The following is a 23,281-nucleotide window of genomic DNA, read 5'->3' as shown; positions in this document are numbered from 1 at the left end:
AGTACTGTACCATAGGGCAGATAGCAAGATTCAGAAGGCATTCTCCACACCAGGCAGAGAACAGTTTCCATTTCAATGCATATTCAGTCTTCTCGTGGAGGGAGCTCTAGACTGGAGTATGGTCTCCACGACCTCAGTCGAGAGACCTGAATCTATGAGCTGGGCCCCCTCAGAGGCCGAGCCCATAGTATCCATAACTCCGGAAGAGAGTAACTCCCAGGAGCAAAGATATCAGGAAATGCGTACAGGTGTAGCCTCAACCACACCTAATACGTTGCATCCAGTTCAAGCAGAGCTGGATGCATCAGGGAGAACCAAATGGGCAATGCGTTGTATAAACGATGCGAAAGGTAGACTTGAGTTTTGACCGAAGTTCTCCTAAAGGAGCTCCACCACCTTGGGGTGAAGTCCCCATTCCCCGGGGCTCAGCCCCTGCCTCAACAGGATATCTGCTCTGATATACGAGACCATCAGTGTGTTGTCCGGAAGGACAAGCACATGGTGACCTCTCAGGTCTGGCAGGAAGTATTTGAGAGCTCGAAATACCGCCATCATTTCTAGCCGATTTATGTGGCAAGAACGTTGATGGTCCTGCAAAGACCTTTCGCTGAGCGGCCACTCATGACCGCCCCCCATCCCGTGAGGGAAGCATCCGTCGAAAGCGTTACGCGTCGACAAGAAGCCCCCAGCACTGGGCCCTGGGCGAGGAACCAAGGTTTCTTCCACATGACCAAGGCACGAAGGCATCGCCGCGTGACCTTGATCGTGCGAAATGGATTTCCCCTCGGAGAAAACCCCTTGATCCTGAGCCACTGCAAAGGTCTCATGTACAAAAGGCCAAAAGTGATTACGTTGGACGCAGCTGCCATGAGCCCCAACAGTCTCTGAAACTGTTTCACAGTGAGTGACTGGCCTAGTTTTATCCCCTTTACGGCTGTGAGAATCGCAGAAATACGTGCAGGAGACAGACGTGCTTGCATTATTGTCGAATCCCATAAAACACCCAGAAAAGTGGTCCTCTGAGCTGGGAGGAGCACACTCTTCTTGGCGTTGAGCCACAACCCCAACCTCTTTATGTGAGACAGAACGACATCTCGATGCCGAACCGCCAACTGCTCGGACTGAGCTAAAATCAACCAATCGTAGATAAAGTATAATACGCGAATGCCCTGGAGTCTCAAAGGAGCCAGAGTTGCATCCACGCTTTTTTTTAAAGATGCGGGGTGATAAACCTAGGCCGAAGGGAAGAACCCAATACTGGTATGCTTCGCCCCCGAAAGCAAACCTCAGGAACCTCCTGTGATATGAGGATGGATAGATAAGTAAGCGTCCTTCAAGTCTATTGTGACAAACCAGTCCTCGGACTGAATCTGTGACAATCATTTTAGCGTATAGCATACTTTGAACTTGAGATTCTGAAACCTGCTGTTTAATTGACGCAGGTCTAGAATAGGACGCAACCCCTCATCCTCTTTCGGAACAATGAAGTAACGGCTGTAAAACCCTGACTGTCTGCTGGGAGGAGAAACCCCTTCTATAGCTCCTTTTGCAGAAGTGTCAGTACTTCCTGCTCCATAACCAGAGCCTGCTCGGGGTCCACCACTGTGGGGAGGACCTCTAGAAATCTGTGCGGACGAGAACCGAACTGAATTCTGAAACCCTTTTCTAAAGTGTGCAGGACCCACTGAGAAATATATGGCAGTAGTTTCCACGCTGCCAGAAATTCTACTAGGAGAACCAGTCTCTCGAGACTGGCCTCTGGATTTGGTTGAACAGTCACTTTGGTGCCCTGAAGCGGCGAACCGGCAGGGAACAACCAAACTGACCGTTCTACGCCCCTCCTCGGAGGATCGTATGGGGACGCTGACACCTCGGTGCCCTGAACGGAGAACCGGCAGGGAACAACCGAACTGGCAGCGCTGCGACCCTCCTCAGAGAGTCGCACCCCAGAGGGTGCCGAGGAGAAACGATTTCTCAAAACCGTCCCTGCCCCGGGGAAACCTTCAGAAGCCTGATAGCCTCAGCGTCAGGACTTCTTGTCTAAGTTTTAATAGAGATAACGACAGTCCTCAGATCTTGCCTACCTCTAACTAGCTTTGTTCCGACGACCCTCCTCGGAGGATCGCTGGAAAAAAGCAGGCACCTCGGCGCCCTGAAACGGCGAACCGGCAGGGAAACCGAAATGACTGCTCTACGACCCTCCTCAGAGGATCGTTTGGGGACGCTGACACCTCGGTGTCCTGAAACGGCGAACCGGCAGAAAAACCGAACAGCCAGCGTTGCGACCCTCCTCAGAGAGTTGCACCCCAGAGGGCGCCGAGGAGAAACGATTTCTCAAAACCGTCCCTACCCCGGAGGGGACCACCCTCAGAAGCCTGCAGCCTCGGCATCAGGGCTTCTTCCATTTTTAGCTATTTTAGAGATAAAACAGTCCTCAGATCTTGCATATCTCTAACTGGCTAGACTGTGACCGCCACCCAGGTCCCCATCGATTGTGGATGAGCCCGAATGGCGAATCTTTGTTTTACCGCACTCTATGCTGCGAGGAGCTTAAGTATGCTGAGACTGCTCCCGCCCAGCAGTCTCAGGAACGTTAGATCGGTGAGGAAGAAACCTTTGGAACGCCACTGAAGAGTTTATTTCTTCGTCTTCGAGCGTCCAGAAGAAAAGACATATTTTATCTTAATTTTTCTTTACATCAGAAAAACTATATATATATATATATATAAATATAACACTCCGTGGCCACCAGCAGGAAACAACCGAACTGGCAGCGCTGCGACCCTCCTCAGAGAGTCGCCCAAGAGGACGCCGAGGAGAAACGATTTCTCGAAACTGTCCCTCCCCGGTATAGTTTATCTGTTGCGCGACGCAATTCTCAAATAGCGTCAGTGCTGTTACATCCTCACATTAATCCATGCTTATACATTTTACCCACCAGTGCTGCCTAATAATATTTATCTATTATTTATGGTGGCTGGTGGGTAACGTCGGGGTTATTATGACACCAACACGGGAGAGAGATAGCTCGCAAGCGTCTCTTTAACCCGAGGCACTGTCATACCATAATACGTAATACCCATAACATTACTATAGTAGAAGTTTAGGGATAAAATACATAAACAGAAACCGGTTTATTCCACGATCTCGACACCTCAGTGTGGAGATAGGGAAAAAACGGCACTCCCCGACGAGGAGGCTGAGATATAGAGTTTTCCTTATACTTTCACTCTCATATATATATGTTCGGCTGGCCAGTAATATTTAACTTAGCAACAGCATTATATAAAACCTCCTTTTATAAGCTCCTCTTTATTCAACAGAGTTATGAGCTGACTTGTTTATTTATTTATTGAAAACTCATAAACATCTGCCTTATCTTTTTATTTATTTATTTACTTGTTTTCTTTTTTTTTTTTTAAACAAAAACACTAACGATACCAATTCCTCGGAACTGGAAATCGCAGGATGAATGCCTACTCCCGGGGAGCAGAAACCGCAGAGCGTGCTTCTCCCCGATCAAGGCACGTGGATCGAACAGGTGTTTGTTAGAACCATTTGCGATCCCCAAGATGCGCGTCGATGCCGTGCCTCGGCAGCAGCGGGACCCGCGCCTCGGGGCGCGCGCACCGAACCGTCCTCCTCGAAGAACGGCCGGCGGGAGCGGAGCGTCCTCACGGACAGCTTCTCGCAATGCTCACAGTCAGCCCCCTCGAGAACTGACTGTTGGCATGCTCCACTCCCAAACAAGCAACACAAAGCTGAAGTGTGTGTCCCCACCCGTGATATAACGTGGGGAGGGAACAACACAACACTTGCTTGTTCTCTTTTGCCATAATAAATATATATATTGCAACTTGACAGACAACAATAAATATGACAAGGACAGAATACACAGATCGCTTGCTGAAGGCACAGAAAGCTGCCACGGTCTGTCGCAGGGGTGCTTTATAGCTTCCTGGTCGATGACGTCACCCGCCTATGACGTCTCGTCTTTCCATTGGACTGATTATACACGTGCTTCACGACGCAATCACGCAGAGCGTTCCCACCGCGTCTCGACGCAGCTCGAAGTTCCCTTGAAAGGGAACTATTCATAACAGGTAACATCTGTTTTACAAGATTCAAAAGGAGGACAAGTTTCACCTTCCTTTCATAGAGGAGATCGGTAATGGTGAAGCCTCTGTCTGCCATTACTTCATCGCCTGGACCAAGTTATTAAGTGCACGATATTGAAGAAAAATGCGATATGCGATAACTCATTAAACAATGCGATATTCGATATGCGATACGATAATGCTTAAAGTATATAAACTTAACTTAAATTAGATTTAAAATTATATAACCTACATATGTGTTTCACATTCTTTTTGTAACAAGAAAACATCCCTTCAACTTGTGATAGTGAACATCAGTGTTTTACTGTATATAAGAAGTGTTATTTTAACATCAGTGTAAACCACGGGGTTCAGGTTATCCTACATTAGGGTTATTTAACAACAGAAACTGAATAATCAAATGTAAATGTAAAACACTGCTTAGTTTTTCACTGTATGAATTATATAAACTGATTAAAGCTTATTAAAGCTAAAAAAAATTATGCATATTGCGATATATACATTTGCGCAATTTTGATATATTGTGCTCTACATGTTGTGTTTGGAAACTGCTCTCTGAAACACTTCTCCATGATGTCAAGCCAACGCAAAATCACCTTGCTTACAATGGACTGAGAAACACCAAACCTTTCAGCAAGATCACCCTGCAATAAATTAAAGGGATAGTTCACCCAAAAATGAAAATTCTGTCAGTAATCACTCACCCTCATGTTGTTCCAACCCCGTAAGACCTTCGTTCATCTTCGGAACACAAATTGAGAAAAATAATAAAATGGAGGAGTGAGAATGGAGGACAGCTCTCAGATTTAATAAAAAATATCTTAATTTGTGTTTCCGAAGATGAACGAAGGTCTTACGAGGCTGGAACAACATGAGGGTGAGTAATTACTGACAGAGTTTTCATTTTTGGGTGAACTAACCCTTTAAGACGCAGCTTCATCAGAGTCATCAGGAGCTGATACCAAGTGTGTAGCTGAAAGCTGTTGGTGTGTGAACTGGTAAGGTGCTCGGCAACTGAGTGGAATGCATCAATGTCGACCCTGTGTAGAGCTGACAAAGGTGGTCATTTCTCAGCAGAGTTATGTACTATGGCAATGGCTCAACGCATTGTGTTCCCATTTCAGATGTAGGTGGCTTCAGGTTGAGTTGAGATTTTGGAGCGTAGTTGTGGTCAGAGACAGATGGATCCTCCCATTGTGTTTCTGCATCACAGGTCTGGGGCATGTGGCTGTGATCATCCTCACAGATGTCCACTGCAACACTGACGCTCATCGATGATCTAAGGAAATAATAGAACCATAAACATTTTTACATTAGTACTTAAAATAGATTTAAATAGTACTTAATTAAATTAGATTTAAATTTAAAATGTAGATTTAAATTAGTACTTAAAATGAGAATGGATTCATTTATGATGGCACTCATACTTAGAACAGTGTGAAAAAGAAAGATGCATTAAAAACGAAACAGTATATACACAATCTCCTAACTCTACATAGGTCAATATCTGAATAAGAGATGTAGCTAGCTGGCCTCCTTACAGGAATAATGTGAGCTATTATAAGACTGTAATGTACCATAATATATTGTACTATCGTGAATATTCATCCATTCTTTATTTCAGACCCTTAGGTCCATATCACAGAGTAAACGAAATATAAGAAATATGACATATAGGTGGCCAATGGTAATCATGCAAGATTCGTTGTATTTTGTGAACGGCTCGTTACTAATGTATTCATAGAACGGACTTCATCTAACGTTAGACTAACAAGCATATAGATAGGTAAGTTAGGAAACAACAGTTAGGTAAGTTAGCTTACCTGCATCTGACAACCTGTTCAGCACCCGTCAGGACTTCTTTACCAGAACATCGTAGCCGAGCCTTTACTCGGGGTAAGGGTGTTCGTTCGTCAGTCTGCTCCCCGTCCATAAAATGGTACGAACACATATAACACACATGGTACGAACACACAGCGCTTGGGTGAGCACTTCAAGTTTAGCGCCTTCCGCCATTGCCTCAGGTGCACCACAACACTCCGATCGCTTTAGCCTACATTGTGTTCGTAACACCGTTGGTTAAATTGTTCTATCCTCTTAATCCAATTGTTATGGCAGCCCCTAACTGAGCATATAATACTTTACATATTTTACCGTTACAACTATGGAATTACGCTAGAAACTAGCGTAGGTCGTTTCAGCCGGAAGTTGAAGTCCCGCTCAGCCGGAAGTAAGATGACAAAATTAGCGTAATGGCGTCGCCCTTGTTGTCATGGAAAATAAGGTGAATTGTATTCACTATCAGTCGCCACTTACACTAAATGAATGCAGAATAGTATTTTTTTTGTTATTGACATTTTTATCAGGCTATTTGTCCGGTCGGGCAAATCAAATTCTCTTTCACTTGCCCCTTCAAAAAATCCACTTGGTGGATTTTGTCAAGCGTACATGTCGAGCCTGTGATCAAAACATATTTTAAATATGATGTACTAATTTCATTATAGCACTCATCAGCCTGCAGCATCCAAGACGATGTTTACTGTAAACAACACAGAGACAGAACAGCACAAACAAACTATAGGGTCAGAACTCATGTCTCCATTTGTGCTTTTACCGATAAAACAGACACTTTACTCTTGTTCTGAGGACATAGTTTAACCTGCTGTCTTATTTGACTTTTATTTTAATTTGTTTACACAACAGCTCTGACAAAAAAAAAATATGATGGGTTGAACACCAAATTACAAAAACATTATTATGTGAAAGTGAATAGTTATGTGTGTGTGTGTGTGTGTGTGTGTGTGTGTGTGTGTGTGTGTGTGTGTGTGTGTGTGTGTTCAGTTACAAATATAGCCTATGCTGTGTAAGTTATATACTTTTGAAAATGATAGGCCAATAACTTTAAACAAACATTTAATAACCCATATAAATAAATTATCATTTATAATATGGAACACATTTACTTAATTTACAATGTAACATTTATAAATTTACTCTAGCAGTTAAAGGGTTAGTTCACCCAAAAATTAAAATTCTGTCAGTAATTACTCACCCTCATGTTGTTCCAACCATGTAAGTCTTTCGTTCATCTTCGGAACACAAATTAAGATATTTTTGATGAAATCTGACAGCTGTCTCACTCCTCCATAGGCTTTCAGAGGGACCCAAACTCGCCGGCCCAGAATAGTTATTAAAAACATCGTTAAAATAGTCCAAGTGACTACAGTGGCTCTACATTAAGTTTATCATGCGACGACAATACTTTTTGTGCAGAAAAACAACAAAAATAACGACTTTATCCAACTATTAGTGTTCTTCAATGTGGGCCTCTGACGAGAGTTCACGGGAGCGCCACGACGCATGCGCGAGAACTGAGATTACGGCGTTCTTCTTCTACTACTATTTGTTACTGCCTGCTCACTCCTTGGGAGTATTACTGCCATCTACTGTACAAGATGATGTCCCGACATTGCCGGAAGCGCAAAACGATCTGTTTATAAGCAGAGGAAGACACGCGCTTTATAAGCTATTGAATTTGACACTTATTGTGATTTAGGTCTCGATGTAGTTTTTACAATGGTTAAAAAGTGTGCATTTCCTGGATGTCAGAATCGTGAGAAACCAACGAGAAAACGTAAAGGTGCTTTACCAATTCTGCAAAATGAACGGCTTACCTTTCACAAATTCCCATTAAATGATCGTGAGTGACTGAAGCTATGGCTGCTGGCAGTTCAGCGGGATGTTAATTTACCGCTTAAAGTCGTTAAGAACATAAAGTTGTGCAGTGAACATTTTTCAATAGATGACTTCAAACCAGTTCAACTAAACACAAGACGATTACTGAAATCAACAGCTGTGCCCAACTTGTTTTTACAAGTTTTACAACAAGGTAATAAGTGGAATCGGCATGTGGTCGTTGTTAAAGTAACGATACATTAATTTAGTTATTTGACTTTATTTGCATATGGCTATATATAAAAAACTGCATTGCCTATGATACAATGAATTACACCCGAGTTACAACAGTGACTTGAAATGTTTTAGGAGACAAAGGACCCATTACAGCTCAGTCAGGACCCCCAGTCAGCAGGTCCACTCCTTACCAGTCTTTGCCCTCAAGTAACTGATCAAAGTGAAAACACATGTACAGAGGAAATATTTTCGGCTGCATATTTAGCTGGTGTTCCCCTGTTAACCCCAGTTAAGCAAAATATAATCCATAGTTCTACGCAAGAACCTGACTATTAATTTCCGTCGAAACTTCTGTTGGTGTTATCAAGTCCAGAAACAGTACAGTGTTCAAAACCATCAACATCAGGAACATACTACGCCTTACCTGCAACAAAGTCCAATCAATAAGTAAGTGAACTTTTTAATTAAAATGTCCTTATTTAGTGGTTTTTAATATTTAAATCAGACATTTTATAATGGGCATAAAATGTACAATGGCTTAACTTTGTTATTTACTATTCTATTATGTTTTTGTTCTTTGTAATTTGTCAAACACGAATGTAAGTAATATATATATATATATTTTTTTTCAGTATGAACAAACAGATGCTGAAAGTGAGAACCAATTTGAAGATCTTAGTCTTGATGTCAGCATGCTTTCCCTGATTCCTCAAACAGAAAAGAAGGACCTAGGTTTTGTTCCTCTAAGTTCGACCTCAACATCAACTCCAACTACAGAGGAAGATGAAGACAACAGTAGATACAAAGATCGAAAATGGATTGTCAATGAGTGAACAATGTCCAGCTTGATGGATCTGTTTAGTAGATGCCATCATTGCGGAGCAGCAGTCATTGAAACCCAAAAAATAACCTGTGGTAGCCTCATATGTGTTCATTGGGAATGTTCGAATGGTCATAAAGGAAAATGGAAATTGTCTGATGAAATTCGAGGAATGCCAGATAACAACCTTCTTGAGTCAGCGTGTACACTGTTCACTGGGGCAACATATACGGACATTGATGATTGGGCTACATTGCTCAACCTCCAACTACCAAAGAAAACAACCTTCTACGCTATCCAGTCCTCTTATCTAATCCCTGTTGTAGATGTTATGTACAGAGAACAACAGGATAAAATGTTGGAAGCCTTGAGGATGAAAAACATACTGCACAAAGGTGTGCATATGTCAGGGGATGGGAGAAATGACAGGCACTGTAAGTGTAAATCTAAATTGTGTGTATAAGTGAAACAAATTGTAACCTATTTTATCTTTATCTTTTATCTTTATAATTTATCAACATGTATATTTAACATGCGTTTTGAAATATTGGTGCACTTAAAATATTTGTAGTATTATTATTTTTAAATTTTGTAATTATAAGCTATCAAGTCTTATGCAGAAATAACAATTGATGATATAATTATAAACATTCAAAAAATGAAATAAAGGTTACAGAAGCGGCAAGCTCTGTTGGCATGGAGCCCATAGGCTTTAAGAGAGGTGTAAACTCACTTTTGGAAATGGGAATTGAAATTGAGGTAATGACTACGGACAGATCCCCATCTATTATAAAGATTATGAGGGTTGATTATCCACAAATTCATCACGAGTTTGACATCTGGCATGTTGTGAAGGGTATGTACATTTTTCCTCAATAATTCATATGTTCGTTGATGTATTGAATTTAATTTTTCAGAATCTCTACAGCAGTAGAGGAAAGCTGCTTTGCATAAACTAAAGTTTGACAATAACAAAATATAACTGCTGTTTGTATGCACTAGGCTTACCCCACAACCTCATAATGTTGAATACATAACTTACATAATATTTTTCAGGTTTCTTCAAAAAATTACTGTCAGTTTCCAAAAAAAGACAAAATAGAAACCTTCAGCCATGGATAAAAAGCATATGCAACCATTTGTGGTATGCATGTGCATCCTGCAGCGGTGACCCAGATGTATGTTATCTAATATATTTTTTTAATCTGATATAGACAAACTTCTTTCAAAAATTATATTGTAAATATTTTTAAACAGCTGTTGACAGAAAAGTGGAAATCCCTTCTCCATCACATTTGCGGTGAACACATTTGGGAAGAAAATGGACGGCAACAAAGATGTGCCCACGATGACCTCACTCCTGACCAGCAAAGAAGGAAACGATGGCTACTAAAAATCTCCAGCCTTTCACACACTATCATCTCTTGTTTTACATCCAAATCTCTTGAAGGACATGAGGCAAATGGCCTTCTTCAAGCACACAGGCAAGTTACTCTTACACCAAAATTTATTCAATTTCACATGGAAAGGGAAACAGTATAAAATGTATATATTTTTTTTCTCAGGCAGTCTTGAGGTTTACCATTCAGTTCTTCTGAAATATTGTAGAAAGAATCTGCATTTCCACTACTCCTCGATGACAGCTCGTACTCAACTTGCTGTCATGGATCACAATGAAAATGTAAACCGTCAACAGGCCACAACCTCCTCAGGCAAGTAGTCAGCTTCCAAAAAGTGGGGTGTTTACAACACTAAATGCTCAATTCAATTGTACACACACCAATATACATTATATATATATATTAGTGGTGGGCCGTTATCGGCGTTAACGTGCTGCGTTAACGCGAGACTCTTATCGCGCGATAAAAAAAATATCGCCGTTAATCTATTCTCAAAGTTGGGTTGGGAGCTGCCTCTATACTACACAAGCTATGATGATGCAATCTACCCGCGGCCGCGAGGTAAACCCGGCTGCAACGCATCATAATTCGTCGTCATCTTAAGTAAACTGCTGAAAGTGAAAGCTTTGGTTTTGAAAGTGAAAGAAAGGTTTGGATTTAAGCCGTCCAACGAGCAGCAGCAAACTATGTAGACAGAGTGTGTGGGTAACAGTTCGGTAAGTTAACACACGACTAATCCGTTCTACCACCTCAAATTCAAAACGAAACATGATATCACTGAATACCAGCGCGCGCGTATTATTCCCAATATATCTTAGTGGTGTAGCACATAATCTCTGTCTGCGCCCGATTTTAAGAATCGTTGTTGTGTTTCTTTTTAACTGAAAAGACATCAGTTAGACAATATTCTAATTTTAAATTTGGGGTTTCATAAGCTCCAAGCCATAATAAACATTAGACCTACTTAAGTCTCTGCAGCTAGTGTACTTACATTTTATTTATCTGCAAAATTGTGTTGTATACTTACAGTTTTGCGCAATATATGTTCACAAAACTACATACACCCTTTAAAAAAAAAAAAATAATAATACATTTAGCAGTTGTTTAGCAGGGTCTGTGTAACCTGTTCTGAAATGGTTTTATTATCATCACAAGATCACAATATAGGGATCATACAAACGATTTATTTTTAAAATTAAACATTTTAAAATTCTATGATTTAGTGGATTACAAGGTTACATTGACAATGTATAAAGCATATTATAAAATGCTGCCTGATAAAATTTTGAGTATGTTTGAGAAACGTTATTGTAAGTATGAGTTAAAAGGAACATGTTTGTTTAAAAAACTGAAGGTACGATCAAATATTAGATGCAGAACTATCTCTGTAAAAGGAGTGAATTTATGGAATTGTTTGCATATAGACCTTAAATTGACACAAACAATAAGTGGATTTAAAAGGCTCCTAAGAAACAAGATGATACTTTCACATAGATAAGTTTTGGGTAATCAATTTCTATGACTTTGTTGTTTCAAGTGTTTGCAAGAAGAGAATTGAGCACTGTTTGACTGTTTGTGAAAATTGAGAGGGATAGGCGTTAATAAGCCTTGAGCTTCAGCCTATACCCTTTGGTTTAATCAAAAGTTATGTATATGATGAGTTGAATATTTGTTATTGTATATTTGTTAGTGATAAACCAAATAAACGAAATGAAATGAAAAATTATAATATATATCGTTATCACAAGAGGCTGCAATGTATATCATAATATGGATTTTAGGCCATATCGCCCATCGCCCAGAAACCCGTTCTCAAAGACTTACTTGTATAGTCATTATTTGGGTAGCACACATATTCTGAATGCCTTCGGCAGAATTCAAATGAGCCATTTTAATCTAGATTAATCTAGATTAATTTCAAAATTAATCTAGATTAATCTAGATTAAAAAAATTAATCTATGCCCACCTCTAATATATATATATATATATATATATATATATATATATATATATATATATATATATATATATATGTATGTGTGTGTGTATGTGTGTGTGTGTGTGTGTGTGTGTGTGCATAGGCCTATGCCAAAAAAAATGGACAGGGTACTTTAATCAGGGCAGAAAATATTGCCTTGTGACTATATATTGCACTTTTATAGGTGATCCGCGATACATTGTTTTTCCAAAACAAAAGAAAGAATGGTTGGCAAGGAAAATTTATGAACCGACTACACAAACCTTCAGGGAAGAACTTCTTCAAAAGGTACAGGAGCGGCGCAGTGACCCTACTGTACTTTTCAAGGACCCAACCTCTCACGTTTCTTTGCCTGTTTTAACGGCCCTTTCAATATCGCAACAAAACCCAAACCGGGAAAGGAAGCAGCTATTGCAAAACATGTGTCAAGGTTTACCAAGTATTGGTACGGCATACTGTAATATTTTTCTTGGATTTTCTTGTGTTGTTAGATTTTTCGTTTGGTAAAACGCTACCTCAACATGCATGTTTACGTATTTATTTTTGTTTGGGTAAGCACAAATTTAGTGTAAAACTGCTGGGAATAACAAAAATTGCTTATCTATTGCAGTGATATCAAAACAAAAAAGCTCCTTCATATGATAAAGCCATACTCTGACTGAAATTCTCAAACATTTCAACAAAACCTGTTTTATAAACTGTGATTGACAAACATAAGCCAATTTATGTTTATGTACATTTTTATTTAACAAGTATTTATACCAGCAGTACCCACACGTTTTATTTGAAAATATTTGTACTAATAATGAAAAATAAAAATAAAATATAATTTTTTTATTGTGTTGCTTTTCCTTTCTTTAAATTAGCCTGAAAGCTTCTTCGGCTTCCTTGAAACCAGCATATGCTCCAGATGATGATGGATATTTTTCCCATATGGCTCGCACAACACATGACGGCAGAACTTTTCTGTTGTGTCTTCCAAGTTTTTGACCTTTCAGTATCCACTCTAGAACAACCCGGTAAGCCACCAGTCTGCACTGACTGTAAACAGAAAACAGATCAGAATCAGAAAGAGTTTGATTGCCAAGTGTGTTTACACACATGGATAGCATAATACAAAGATGCATAATAAATAACTAGGCTGCATATGTAATAACTCTACAATAGAAACAAACCTAATTACTTCATAGATAGCATGCCACCCGGTCCTTCTGGCCTCGGACGTCCCTTCCAGTTCACTTTTGGCAAAGAAATAAACACTTCTAAAACACTGCGACTTAGCAGGGGCGGAAAACCGGGATCCTCTGTTATACAGCGACATACACTTGTCGTCCCATTGTCTGCGCTATCCAAACTTTCGAGCTGTGGCATGACAATGTCCCAATCGATGCAGAACACACTCTCCTGTTCATTAGGCATCGCTTGGCACTGATTACATTTACACCACCAGATGTCCAATGCTCTCTGTCTTTCAGAAGCTTAAGACTGCGGTTGTGATGCAGACTCTTCCATCTCTTATAGTTCAGTGTCTGTGTATTCTGGTTCGAATAAGTATGGTTGGTTAAAAAAATTCAAGTCTTCATCTTCATCTACATCGAAATCTGCGGACATATTGACGAATACAGTTTTACATACAGCGCGTGTCTTCCTCTGCTTATAAACAGATCGTTTTGCGCTTCCGGCAATGTCGGGACATCATCTTGTACAGTAGATGGCAGTAATACTCCCAAGGAGTAATCTCAGTTCTCGCGCATGCGTCGTGGCGCTCCCGTGAACTCTCGTCAGAGGCCCACATTGAAGAACACTAATAGTTGGATAAAGTCGTTATTTTTGTTGTTTTTCCGCACAAAAAGTATTGTCGTCGCATGATAAACTTAATGTAGAGCCACTGTAGTCACTTGGACTATTTTAACGATGTTTTTAATAACTATTCTGGGCCGGCGAGTTTGGGTCCCTCTGAAAGCCTATGGAGGAGTCAAAATTCTGTCAGATTTCATCAAAAATATCTTAATTTGTGTTCCGAAGATGAACGAAAGACTTACATGGTTGGAACAACATGAGGGTGAGTAATTACTGACAGAATTTTCATTTTTGGGTGAACTAACCCTTGAAGATATCAGTAAAACAAGGCCACAATAAACTAAAGGATTAAAATGTAGGTAAATCTAAAAGTAAGTCTGCTTTAAAAAAATATTACAAGTTCGAACATGGCCAGAATGTCCGCATTGAGAAACACGTTCAAATTGGTCGTCTTAACATGGTAAAACTGTGCGTCTTTACACGTACTAAAGTAACGCGACAACAACTGACACCTTAACACGATCAGAATGTGCGTGTCTACACATAAAAAAAAAAAAAACATGTAAAAAATTGCTGCGTTAACGCGGACAAACAGTGCGTGTTGACTCGGTCAAAATTCAAGGGTTTCGTTCAAAGACTTTGGCCCCGTTCCCCTTCCATAGTTATGGCCCTCGATACATCTCCTTGTAGTCACTGGAGAATGCACTCCAGTTGACAACACCAATCACAATCTACTAGTGCGCATGCATATATGATGTCACCAAAACACACCACCGCACATGTGCGTAACAGCGTCCAGTACGTGTTGGATCTGATCCAGCTACGTCATCGTGCTACAGGCTGCAGTGAGGACCTCTTGGGTCATCTTCCGTCTTACTGAACATTTTTCCGTGCAGTCCCCGAACAAACCACATGACAACAAATTAACAACCGCTGCTGAATTCAGGAGGAATAGACTCAAGACAGTTTTGATATGTACCACAGTTTGAGAACTGCTGAAACTGTGGATTGATCACCTGAACAGAACAGACTCAAACCAGATTAACCAGTAAAGCACAAGTCAAAAAAGGTCAATTCACATCAGATTTATTTGTATAGTTGTTCATTACGATACACAAAGCAGATTTAGATCTGGACATTAGAGAGAAAGAGCACAGAGAACTACATAATACTTTTAAATGATTATTATCACATGCAATTTATCATATAAGTGCAACAGAACACATTACTGTAAGACAGAGATACAAGAGTACGCTGGAGTAATACACGAGAACTAGAGCAGAAGTGACATTACAGAAAAAAAAATACAGATTTTTTTTTAAATAAAATATTTATAGGACATTATTGACAAAGTGGTGAAAGTAGGCATTATATGATTATAAACCTGTTACGTGATAATATCTAAAGTTAAAATAAAGACACAAAATAATAGTGTCAACTTAAATTGTTATAATCATTTGTCATTTTCAATATATTCATATATGCAAAAATTTCATCATTAAACTAAACAAACCCCCTGTATTTTCTGTAATGAAACAGCATCTGTTCTGCTTTTTCATCTTGTATTTTCATATTTGTTGCATTATTTGTTACCAGTTATATGACTCCAAAAACCCAACAGCTGATCTAAAGCCCCCTTGTTTTTCCTTTCTTCTCCAGCTTTCTTCAGCTCCTCCAGGTTCTTTATCCATTCATCTTTTCCCTCCTCCTTCAGTCTGTCAATCAGGAAATCCAGATGTAGAAGAGTGAAAGCGCTGTCGGCTTTTAATGCGATCTTAGACAGACTCATGATGCTGATATAAACTTCATGCAGCAGGTTGGACTTTTCTTTTATTTTCTTCTCCAGATCGCTCTTCAGTTTTTCTTCTATTTTCATTTTTTCAAAATACTCTTCACTTTCTTTCTTAAGACTTTCAAATGTATTTTTATCAAAGTTGGCTTCATTCTGGTCACCAGTGTCTTCATACTTATGTTTGAGCTCGTCAAATGTCATTGTGACAACCTTTGTCTTCGTCTCATATTTTTTGTTCTCTCTGACATGTTTGCTGTGATGACACTTTCCTGTACACACAGTGCAGTGGCTGTCTTTCATGACCCAACACCATGAGGGATCTGGTGCCACTGAGCAGTCCCACTCATGACAGTTTTCCTGACAGACGGAACAGCAGGTTGGGTTGCTGTTCCACGGCCATTCATTTACCATGGGGACTTTTTCTTTGAAAACTCTCTCGACTTTAAACTGAAAGTTCTCACATTTCTCAATCTTGTCTCTGTTCTGTCTGAGGGCTTCCTGAATCTGATTCAATTCTTTCATTTTTGACTCCTTCAGATCTATTCGCTCTATCAGATTAGAGACACAGGCTTCAAGTCGTCTTCGCTCTTTCAGAACATCTAATGTCATCTCAACACTTTTTCTGTTATTTTCTTCCAGGAGTTTGATGAACTGATTCATGCTTCTCTCTCCCATTTCCCAGGCTGATCTGTCGAGATGCTCGTACTCCTCGTCTCTTTTTTCTTTCTGCTGGTTGTTGAATAAGAAGTGAACAGGCTTTCCTCCCACGTCTTTTCTGCAGGGTATTTCTGCTGTGTTAATGGCATTGAGAGCATCTTTTGGACGTCGTCCATTTGACTGTGTGAGTAGAAACACTATGTTGTTCTCTATATCTTTACCAAACAGAGACAGAACTGAGTGAAATATGTAAAGCTCTTTTCCAGAGAGTCGATTCTGAGACCCCTTCATCACAAAACACACTGCATCAATGTAATGAATCCCATCATCCTTATCTGAAAATAATCTGGTCAGATTCTCAGAAATCTCTCTGTCTTTCTCGAATCCTTCAGTGTCTCCGTATCCTGGAGTGTCAATGATGGTCAGAGATGTTGGGTTTTCTTCAGCAAACGCCTCATAAACAGTGATCTTGCGTGTCTGGGATTTTGACTGATCTTGATCTTTTTCATCTTCAGTGATTTGATAAAACTCTTGATCCTCAAACTTTACTCCCAGTAAGTAGTTGATCATGGTGTTGATCATGGTGGTTTTCCCAGCGCCGGTTTCTCCCACCATCAATATGACTTTGTTCTGCTTGTTTCTGTCTCTTCTTCCATATGTCCACTGTCTGACCTTTTTATCAGTCCCATCAAAATATTTTCTTTCAGTGTTCAGACAATAAAGCGCTGGAGGACCTGGATTCAATAGTGTGGCATCATGATGTGATCTACAAAAGAGAGAATTGATTTAGCATCAACATTTAAATCAGCTATGTATTACTATATTTCCTGGTTTGCAGTGACTTTATAACTGTTAGTGGAGTGTTTCTATTATTATTATTATTATTATTTTTTAATTCATTTCCATACACTGATTCATATTTTTCATTCTCTTTTTTAGAGTTCTGAAGTTTTTGAGAAGCTTGTAACTTTTTTTAATTTCTTCCAAGACAAGCAGCATTACAGTATATTGATGTGACTTAAAGGGACAATATGTAAGATTTTTGTAATAAAATATAAAAATAACCACTTGCACAGTGTGCTATATTTAATGCAGTTGTGTACTTACAAAATCCCAAAAACTCTCATGGATTTGTAAATAAATTAAATAATGGCTCCTCGGTTTCCGCTTGTAGAAAGCATAGATTACATAGATTCCTCATTAGCGGCCGTTTCAATGGACCGCTATACGTAAACCACTAACGAGGTTCTATGTACAGTGGGGCAAAAACAGTATTTAGCATGTCCTGCTGGTAGCCCCTTACCTGGCCCACCCGGACCTGGTTTCCAGAACTGATGCTGCTTGTGACAGCCCCTCCTTGGCTCATTCCTCTGAGGAAGGACCTACTTTCTCCACATAACTCCTTCGGGTAGAATGGGGCTTCCGCAGCATTCTGCTTCCTAATGGAAAGGGCATGCTTTTCCAGTGTTATCCAATAATCTCACTGTATGGGTTACCACAGAACAACAGTGACTGATGCTCTCAGTTCATAGGGCACTGGAAGAGGGCAGCAGCTGTAGCGCTTTGGCGCATCGACGAACATCGAGAGTGAGCGACTGAAGGGGAACGTCTCAGTTACGTATGTAACCCTCGTTCCCTGAAGGAGGGAACGGAGACTTCGTCCCCTCGCCACAGCTCCTGCACCCCGCTGCGTGGTCGGGTCAATTCTCGGCTCCTCAGTGAAAAACGTCTCGGTTACGTATGGTAACCCTCGTTCCCTGAGTCCAGGGAACGGAGACGCCTCGTCGGGGGAGTTCCCCTGACGAATTGGGATCACGCTAGGGAGACCAATTGCCTTCGAGTGAATTAAAACGAGCCAATGAACATTGGCATGCAACATTTGCATTCCGCAGCCCGCCTACCAGCGCGGGTATAAAGCCCGGAAGCAAACATTGCATCATCGCTTTTCGCTGAGGAGCCGAACAGTGTCCAGCCCTCCGCGAAGGTACAGCAACATGGCGACGGGACGAGGCGTCTCCGTTCCCTGGACTCAGGGAACGAGGGTTACCATACGTAACCGAGACGTTCCCTTTCGTCAGCAGGGAACTCCGACGCCTCGGGATCCCTACCAAAACGCCATGGTGCTGGCCCCTTCCAGCGCCCAGCTAAGCTACAGCCCTGCAGCAGTTTCCAGAAATTTTGCGGGAGCTAGCTAGGGAATCACACTGCTGTTCCACAAGACCCAATCAGTGGATATTGGATAACACTGGGAAAGCGTGCCCGTCCCCAAGGAAAATAATAATGGGGGGGGGGGAACGCTGCGGAAGCTGAGGCAGCCTAGAGGAAGGCCCTCAAATACACACATGTACTAACCACGTAGGGTAGTGAAACATATGGCAGTCCTTGAAGGTAGTCCCAGTCCGGAGGAGTGTGGAGCGTACTCAACAGGGACGACAGAGTGAGTCTGTCAAGGGGAAGACACGGCTGAACTGCACGTGGCAATTATGGGTCACCGCAGGGACCACTGGAAAAGCACCCAGTCTACTAGCAACTCCTTACTGAAGGTAGCAGACCTGGTGCCGGGCGGTCCGCAACGCCTGGCACCGGAGGGGTGATGGAGGAACTCACGAGGTTAGCCGTTTGTTGGGTAACCAACGGAGCAAAAGACGCACGTATCCGCTCACGGAATGGCGTCGCAAGCCGACACACCTATTCCCTCTAATTACTGGCCGTGGCGAGTACTCGGGAGGAAACAGGTTCCACACGTAGGCTATAAAATCTAGCGAACGTGTTCGGTGTCGCCCAGCCCGCAGCTCTACAAATGTCTGTTAGCGAGGCGCCTTGTGCCAGAGCCCAAGAAGCGGCAACACTCCTAGTGGAATGAGCCTGCAACCTGGGAGGGCAGGGCTCACCCTGGGACTCATAAGCCCTGGTGATAGCATCCACTAACCAGTGGCTAACCTCAGCTTGGAGACAGCCTTCCCCTTCTGCTGGACTCCGTAACAAACAAAGAGCTGATCTGAGGTCCTAAAGCTTTGCGTTCTGTCTATATAAACCCGGAGGGCCCGGACGGGACAGAGAAAAGCTAGGGCTGGGTCTGCCTCCTCCTGGGGCAGCGCTTGCAGGTTCACTACCTGGTCCGCGAAGGGAGTGGTAGGAACCTTGGGCACATATCCGAGCCTGGGTCTCAATATAACCTGAGAAAGGCCAGGCCCGAACTCTAGGCACGATTCGTCGACCGAAAATGCCTGCAGATCCCCCACCCTCTTGAAGGAAGCCAATGCTAACAGGAGCGCTGTCTTAATGGACAGGATATTAAGCTCGACTGACAACAAAGGCTCAAAAGGAGGACTTTGAAGTGCTTTAAGCACCAGAGTTAAGTCCCAAGAGGGTACAGGGTGAAAGTTGCGAGGTGGATTTAGCCTCCTAGCACCCTTGAGGAATCTGATGACCAGGTCGTGCTTCCCCACGGACTTACCTTCAACTACATCGTGATGTGCGGCTATTGCGGCAACATACACTTTAAGGGTGGAGGGAGACAGCCTTCGCTCCAACCCCTGTTGTAGGAAGGAGAGCACGACTCTGATCGGGCAAGTTCGTGGGTTCTTCGATGGGAAGAACACCAGCCGACAAACAGGTTCCACTTCAGAGCATAGAGGCGCCTCGTAGAGGGGGCTCTAGCTGAAGAGATGGTATCTACCACTGCCTGTGGCAGGCCATCTAGAACCTCCGCGTCCCGTCCAGGGACCAGACATGGAGTTTCCAGAGGTCTGGACGCGGGTGCCATAGAGTGCCCCGTCTCTGAAAAAGAAGGTCCTTCCTCAGAGGAATCGGCCAAGGAGGGGCTGTCGTGAGGAGCGTGAGTTCTGGGAACCAAGTCCGGGTTGGCCAATACGGGGCCACCAAAAGGACCTGCTCCTCGTCCTCCCTGACCTTGCACAGAGTCTGTGCAAGAAGGCTCACTGGGGGAAACGCATATTTGCGTAGGTCCCGGGGCCAGCTGTGTGCCAGGGCATCCGTGCCGAGAGTTCCTTCGGTCAGGGAGTAATACCACTGGCAATGGGTCGTGTCCAGAGAGGCAAACAGGTCTACCTGTGCGGCTCCGAAGATTCGCCAAATCAGCTGGACCACCTGGGGATGGAGTCGCCATTCTCCCGGAAGGGGAGGCTGACGTGAAAGCTCGTCGGCCACACAATTGAACTCCCCTGGGACATGAACGGCACGAAGCGACCTCAGATGCTTCTGACTCCATAGGAGGAGGTGGGAGGCGAGTCGCGACATACGACGGGAGCGCAGACCACCTTGTCGGTTGATGTACGCAACGGTCGCAGTGCTGTCCGTACGGACCAGTACGTGCTTGTGTCTGAGAAACCCCTTGAGGCGACACAAGGCCAAGCGTACTGCTTGCAACTCTAGGCAGTTGATGTGCCAATGCAGCTGGGGCCCCGTCCACAGACCCGAGACTGCATGCCCTTTGTACGTGGCCCCCCAACCCTTGGCAGAAGCATCTGTGAACACCACAGCATGCCTGGAGATCTGGACTAGGGGCACTCCGGCCCGTAGAAACCCAGGATCCGACCAAGGGGTGAAGGTTTGGCGACAGTGCGGGGTGACTTTGACCCGGAACGTGCCGCTCTGCCACGCCCACCTCGGGACTCGATCGTGAAGCCAGTGCTGGAGCGGTCTCATATGCAACAAGCCGAGCGGCGTTACTGCGGCTGCGGCTGCCATATGCCCCAGGAGCCTCTGAAACTGTTTCAGTGGGACCGCTGTCCTGCCTCGAAAGGACTTGAGACAGGTGAGCACTGACTGGACGCGCTCCTCTGTGAGGCGCGCAGTCTGAGCGACCGAGTCCAGTTCCATACCGAGATAAGAGATCCTCTGCACGGGGCAGAGTTTGCTCTTCTCCCAGTTGACCTGAAGCCCCAACTGACTGAGGTGACAGAGCACCATGTCCCTGTGATCGCACAACACATCTCGCGAGTGAGCAAGAATGAGCCAGTCGTCGAGATAGTTGAGAATGCGAACGCCTTGTTCTCTCATGGGAACAATGGCCACCTCCGCGACTTTCGTGAAGACACGGGGCGACAGGGCCAGCCCGAAGGGTAGGACCTTGTACTGATATGCTCGACCCTCGAAAGCAAACCAAAGAAATGGTCTGTGTCGAGGAAGAATCGAGACATGAAAGTACGCGTCCTTCAGGTCGATCGCTGCAAACCAATCCCGGGGACGGATGCATTCGAAAATGCGTTTCTGCGTGAGCATCTTGAACGGGAGCTTGTGCAGGGCCCGATTCAATACTCGCAGATCCAGGATTGGCCGTAACCCACCGCCTTTCTTGGGTACAATGAAGTAAGGGCTGTAAAACCCTGACCTCATATCGGCTGGAGGGACCGGCTCGATCGCGTCCTTCGCCAGCAGGGCGTCGATCTCTTTCCGCAAGATAGGAGCATCCACTGGATGCACATGGGTAAAGTGGATGCCCTTGAACTTGGGAGGCCGGTGTGCAAACTGAGTTGCATAGCCGAGCCGAAAGGTGTGGATGAGCCAGTGCGACGGCCTCGGGAGCGCTAGCCAGGCTCCGAGAAACTGCCGCAACGAGCCCACCCGCACCGCCGGCGTACCCGCGGAGGGGCAGCGAGGCGGAAGGCAGGGACACGGCTCCGGTGGCATTGTAGCGGCCGAGAGCGGGGTCTGGGTGTGTATTTGGACAACACCTACCTGCCTCCACCGGGGGACAGACGGCAGAGAAGACCCTAGAGTGTTCTGCTGCGGGCTGTCGCCTGGCGAGAGAAGGGGAGGAGACGAGGAGCGAGGCCCAAGGGCGGCTGCTGGTCTCCGTACCTTCCCGCCCAGCAGCAGACAGGAGTGACGTGACCGGGGTGGCGCCACTGCTATCTGAGAGCTGGGGAGAGGGGAACGAGAGCGGCGCAGCTCGGGGGCGGCGCACACTGCCATTCTGACCCTCTCAGACGGAGGAGACTGGTCTTATTTTACTGCCAGTCTCGACCGTGAGGGGAAACGAGGAGCGAGGCCCGGGGGCATCGAGTCCTGGTTTCCGCCTCACCCAGCGAGAGACGAGAGTGACGAGGCCGAAGCCCTCACTGCCATCTGAGCGCTGGGGCCCGTGAGCGACTTAGAGGAAGTGGACTGCTCAAACTTTGGGTACCACTGACTGGATGACCAGCGGCGGAACAGAAACAAAATTCTCCACCCGGCCCTCTCCCGGGGGAAGGAGTGGTGATGACACGCACTCCCGAAGAGCAGAATGTCACATACTCTGGTCGCTTCTCTCAGAGTTATTTCCCTTCCTTTTGCTAGGGGGAAACAACTCTGAGCGGGCTGGTTTTGAGGCGCTCCTGGACCACTAGTGTGGACATCGTCTGACCGAGGGCCAGCGTTGTGACTAATCACGGTCAGTCACTAAGCGCAGCTCCACCCCGAGTCAGAACTACCCACGTGCAGTGAAAGTGCAGGGGTAGTGAGAGAGGAAAAACTTCTGCAGATTTAGGCATGTTTGGCTTGCCATATTGGCACCAAAAAGCTTCCATACTGCCAAAATTTTTCACACACATCCAGGCACTTTAGAATAGCCCAGGAAAGTGTGGCTGTCAAGTCTGAATCTTCAGCATGAGAACACACCATTATAGTAGGAACTCAGCATCATTTTCAGAGTATAACAGCCCTCTCTCCGATGTAGCAACCGACATCTGCCCTCCCCTGGGGCCCCGAATGAAATGCTTGGTCCCTCATGAGAAAGACCAGAATTCCATCCGAAAGCCTCGACGGCACACGGCATGCTGAGCGGCTCAAGCCTTTACGAG

At 43.9% G+C, this 23,281-nt stretch overlaps 1 protein-coding gene across 1 annotated transcript; it reads right to left on the bottom strand.

The window, feature by feature from the left end:
• Positions 1–1,534: 1,534 nt before the first annotated feature.
• Positions 1,535–22,415, bottom strand: LOC308705717 (uncharacterized protein; the record flags this gene model as incomplete). The annotated part of the gene is made up of 3 exons (XM_081390868.1): positions 1,535–1,986; positions 15,623–17,244; positions 21,856–22,415. The coding sequence occupies 3 exons, from the start codon at positions 22,413–22,415 to the stop codon at positions 1,535–1,537; spliced, it is 2,634 nt and encodes an 877-aa protein (XP_081246994.1).
• Positions 22,416–23,281: the final 866 nt, after the last annotated feature.

This window comes from Scardinius erythrophthalmus, assembly GCF_964197995.2.
Source record: "Scardinius erythrophthalmus genome assembly, chromosome: 2".
In the NCBI taxonomy this organism is placed as follows: domain Eukaryota; kingdom Metazoa; phylum Chordata; class Actinopteri; order Cypriniformes; family Leuciscidae; genus Scardinius; species Scardinius erythrophthalmus.
Note: the sequence above shows the minus strand (reverse complement) of the source record. Positions and strands in the feature narration are given on the sequence as shown.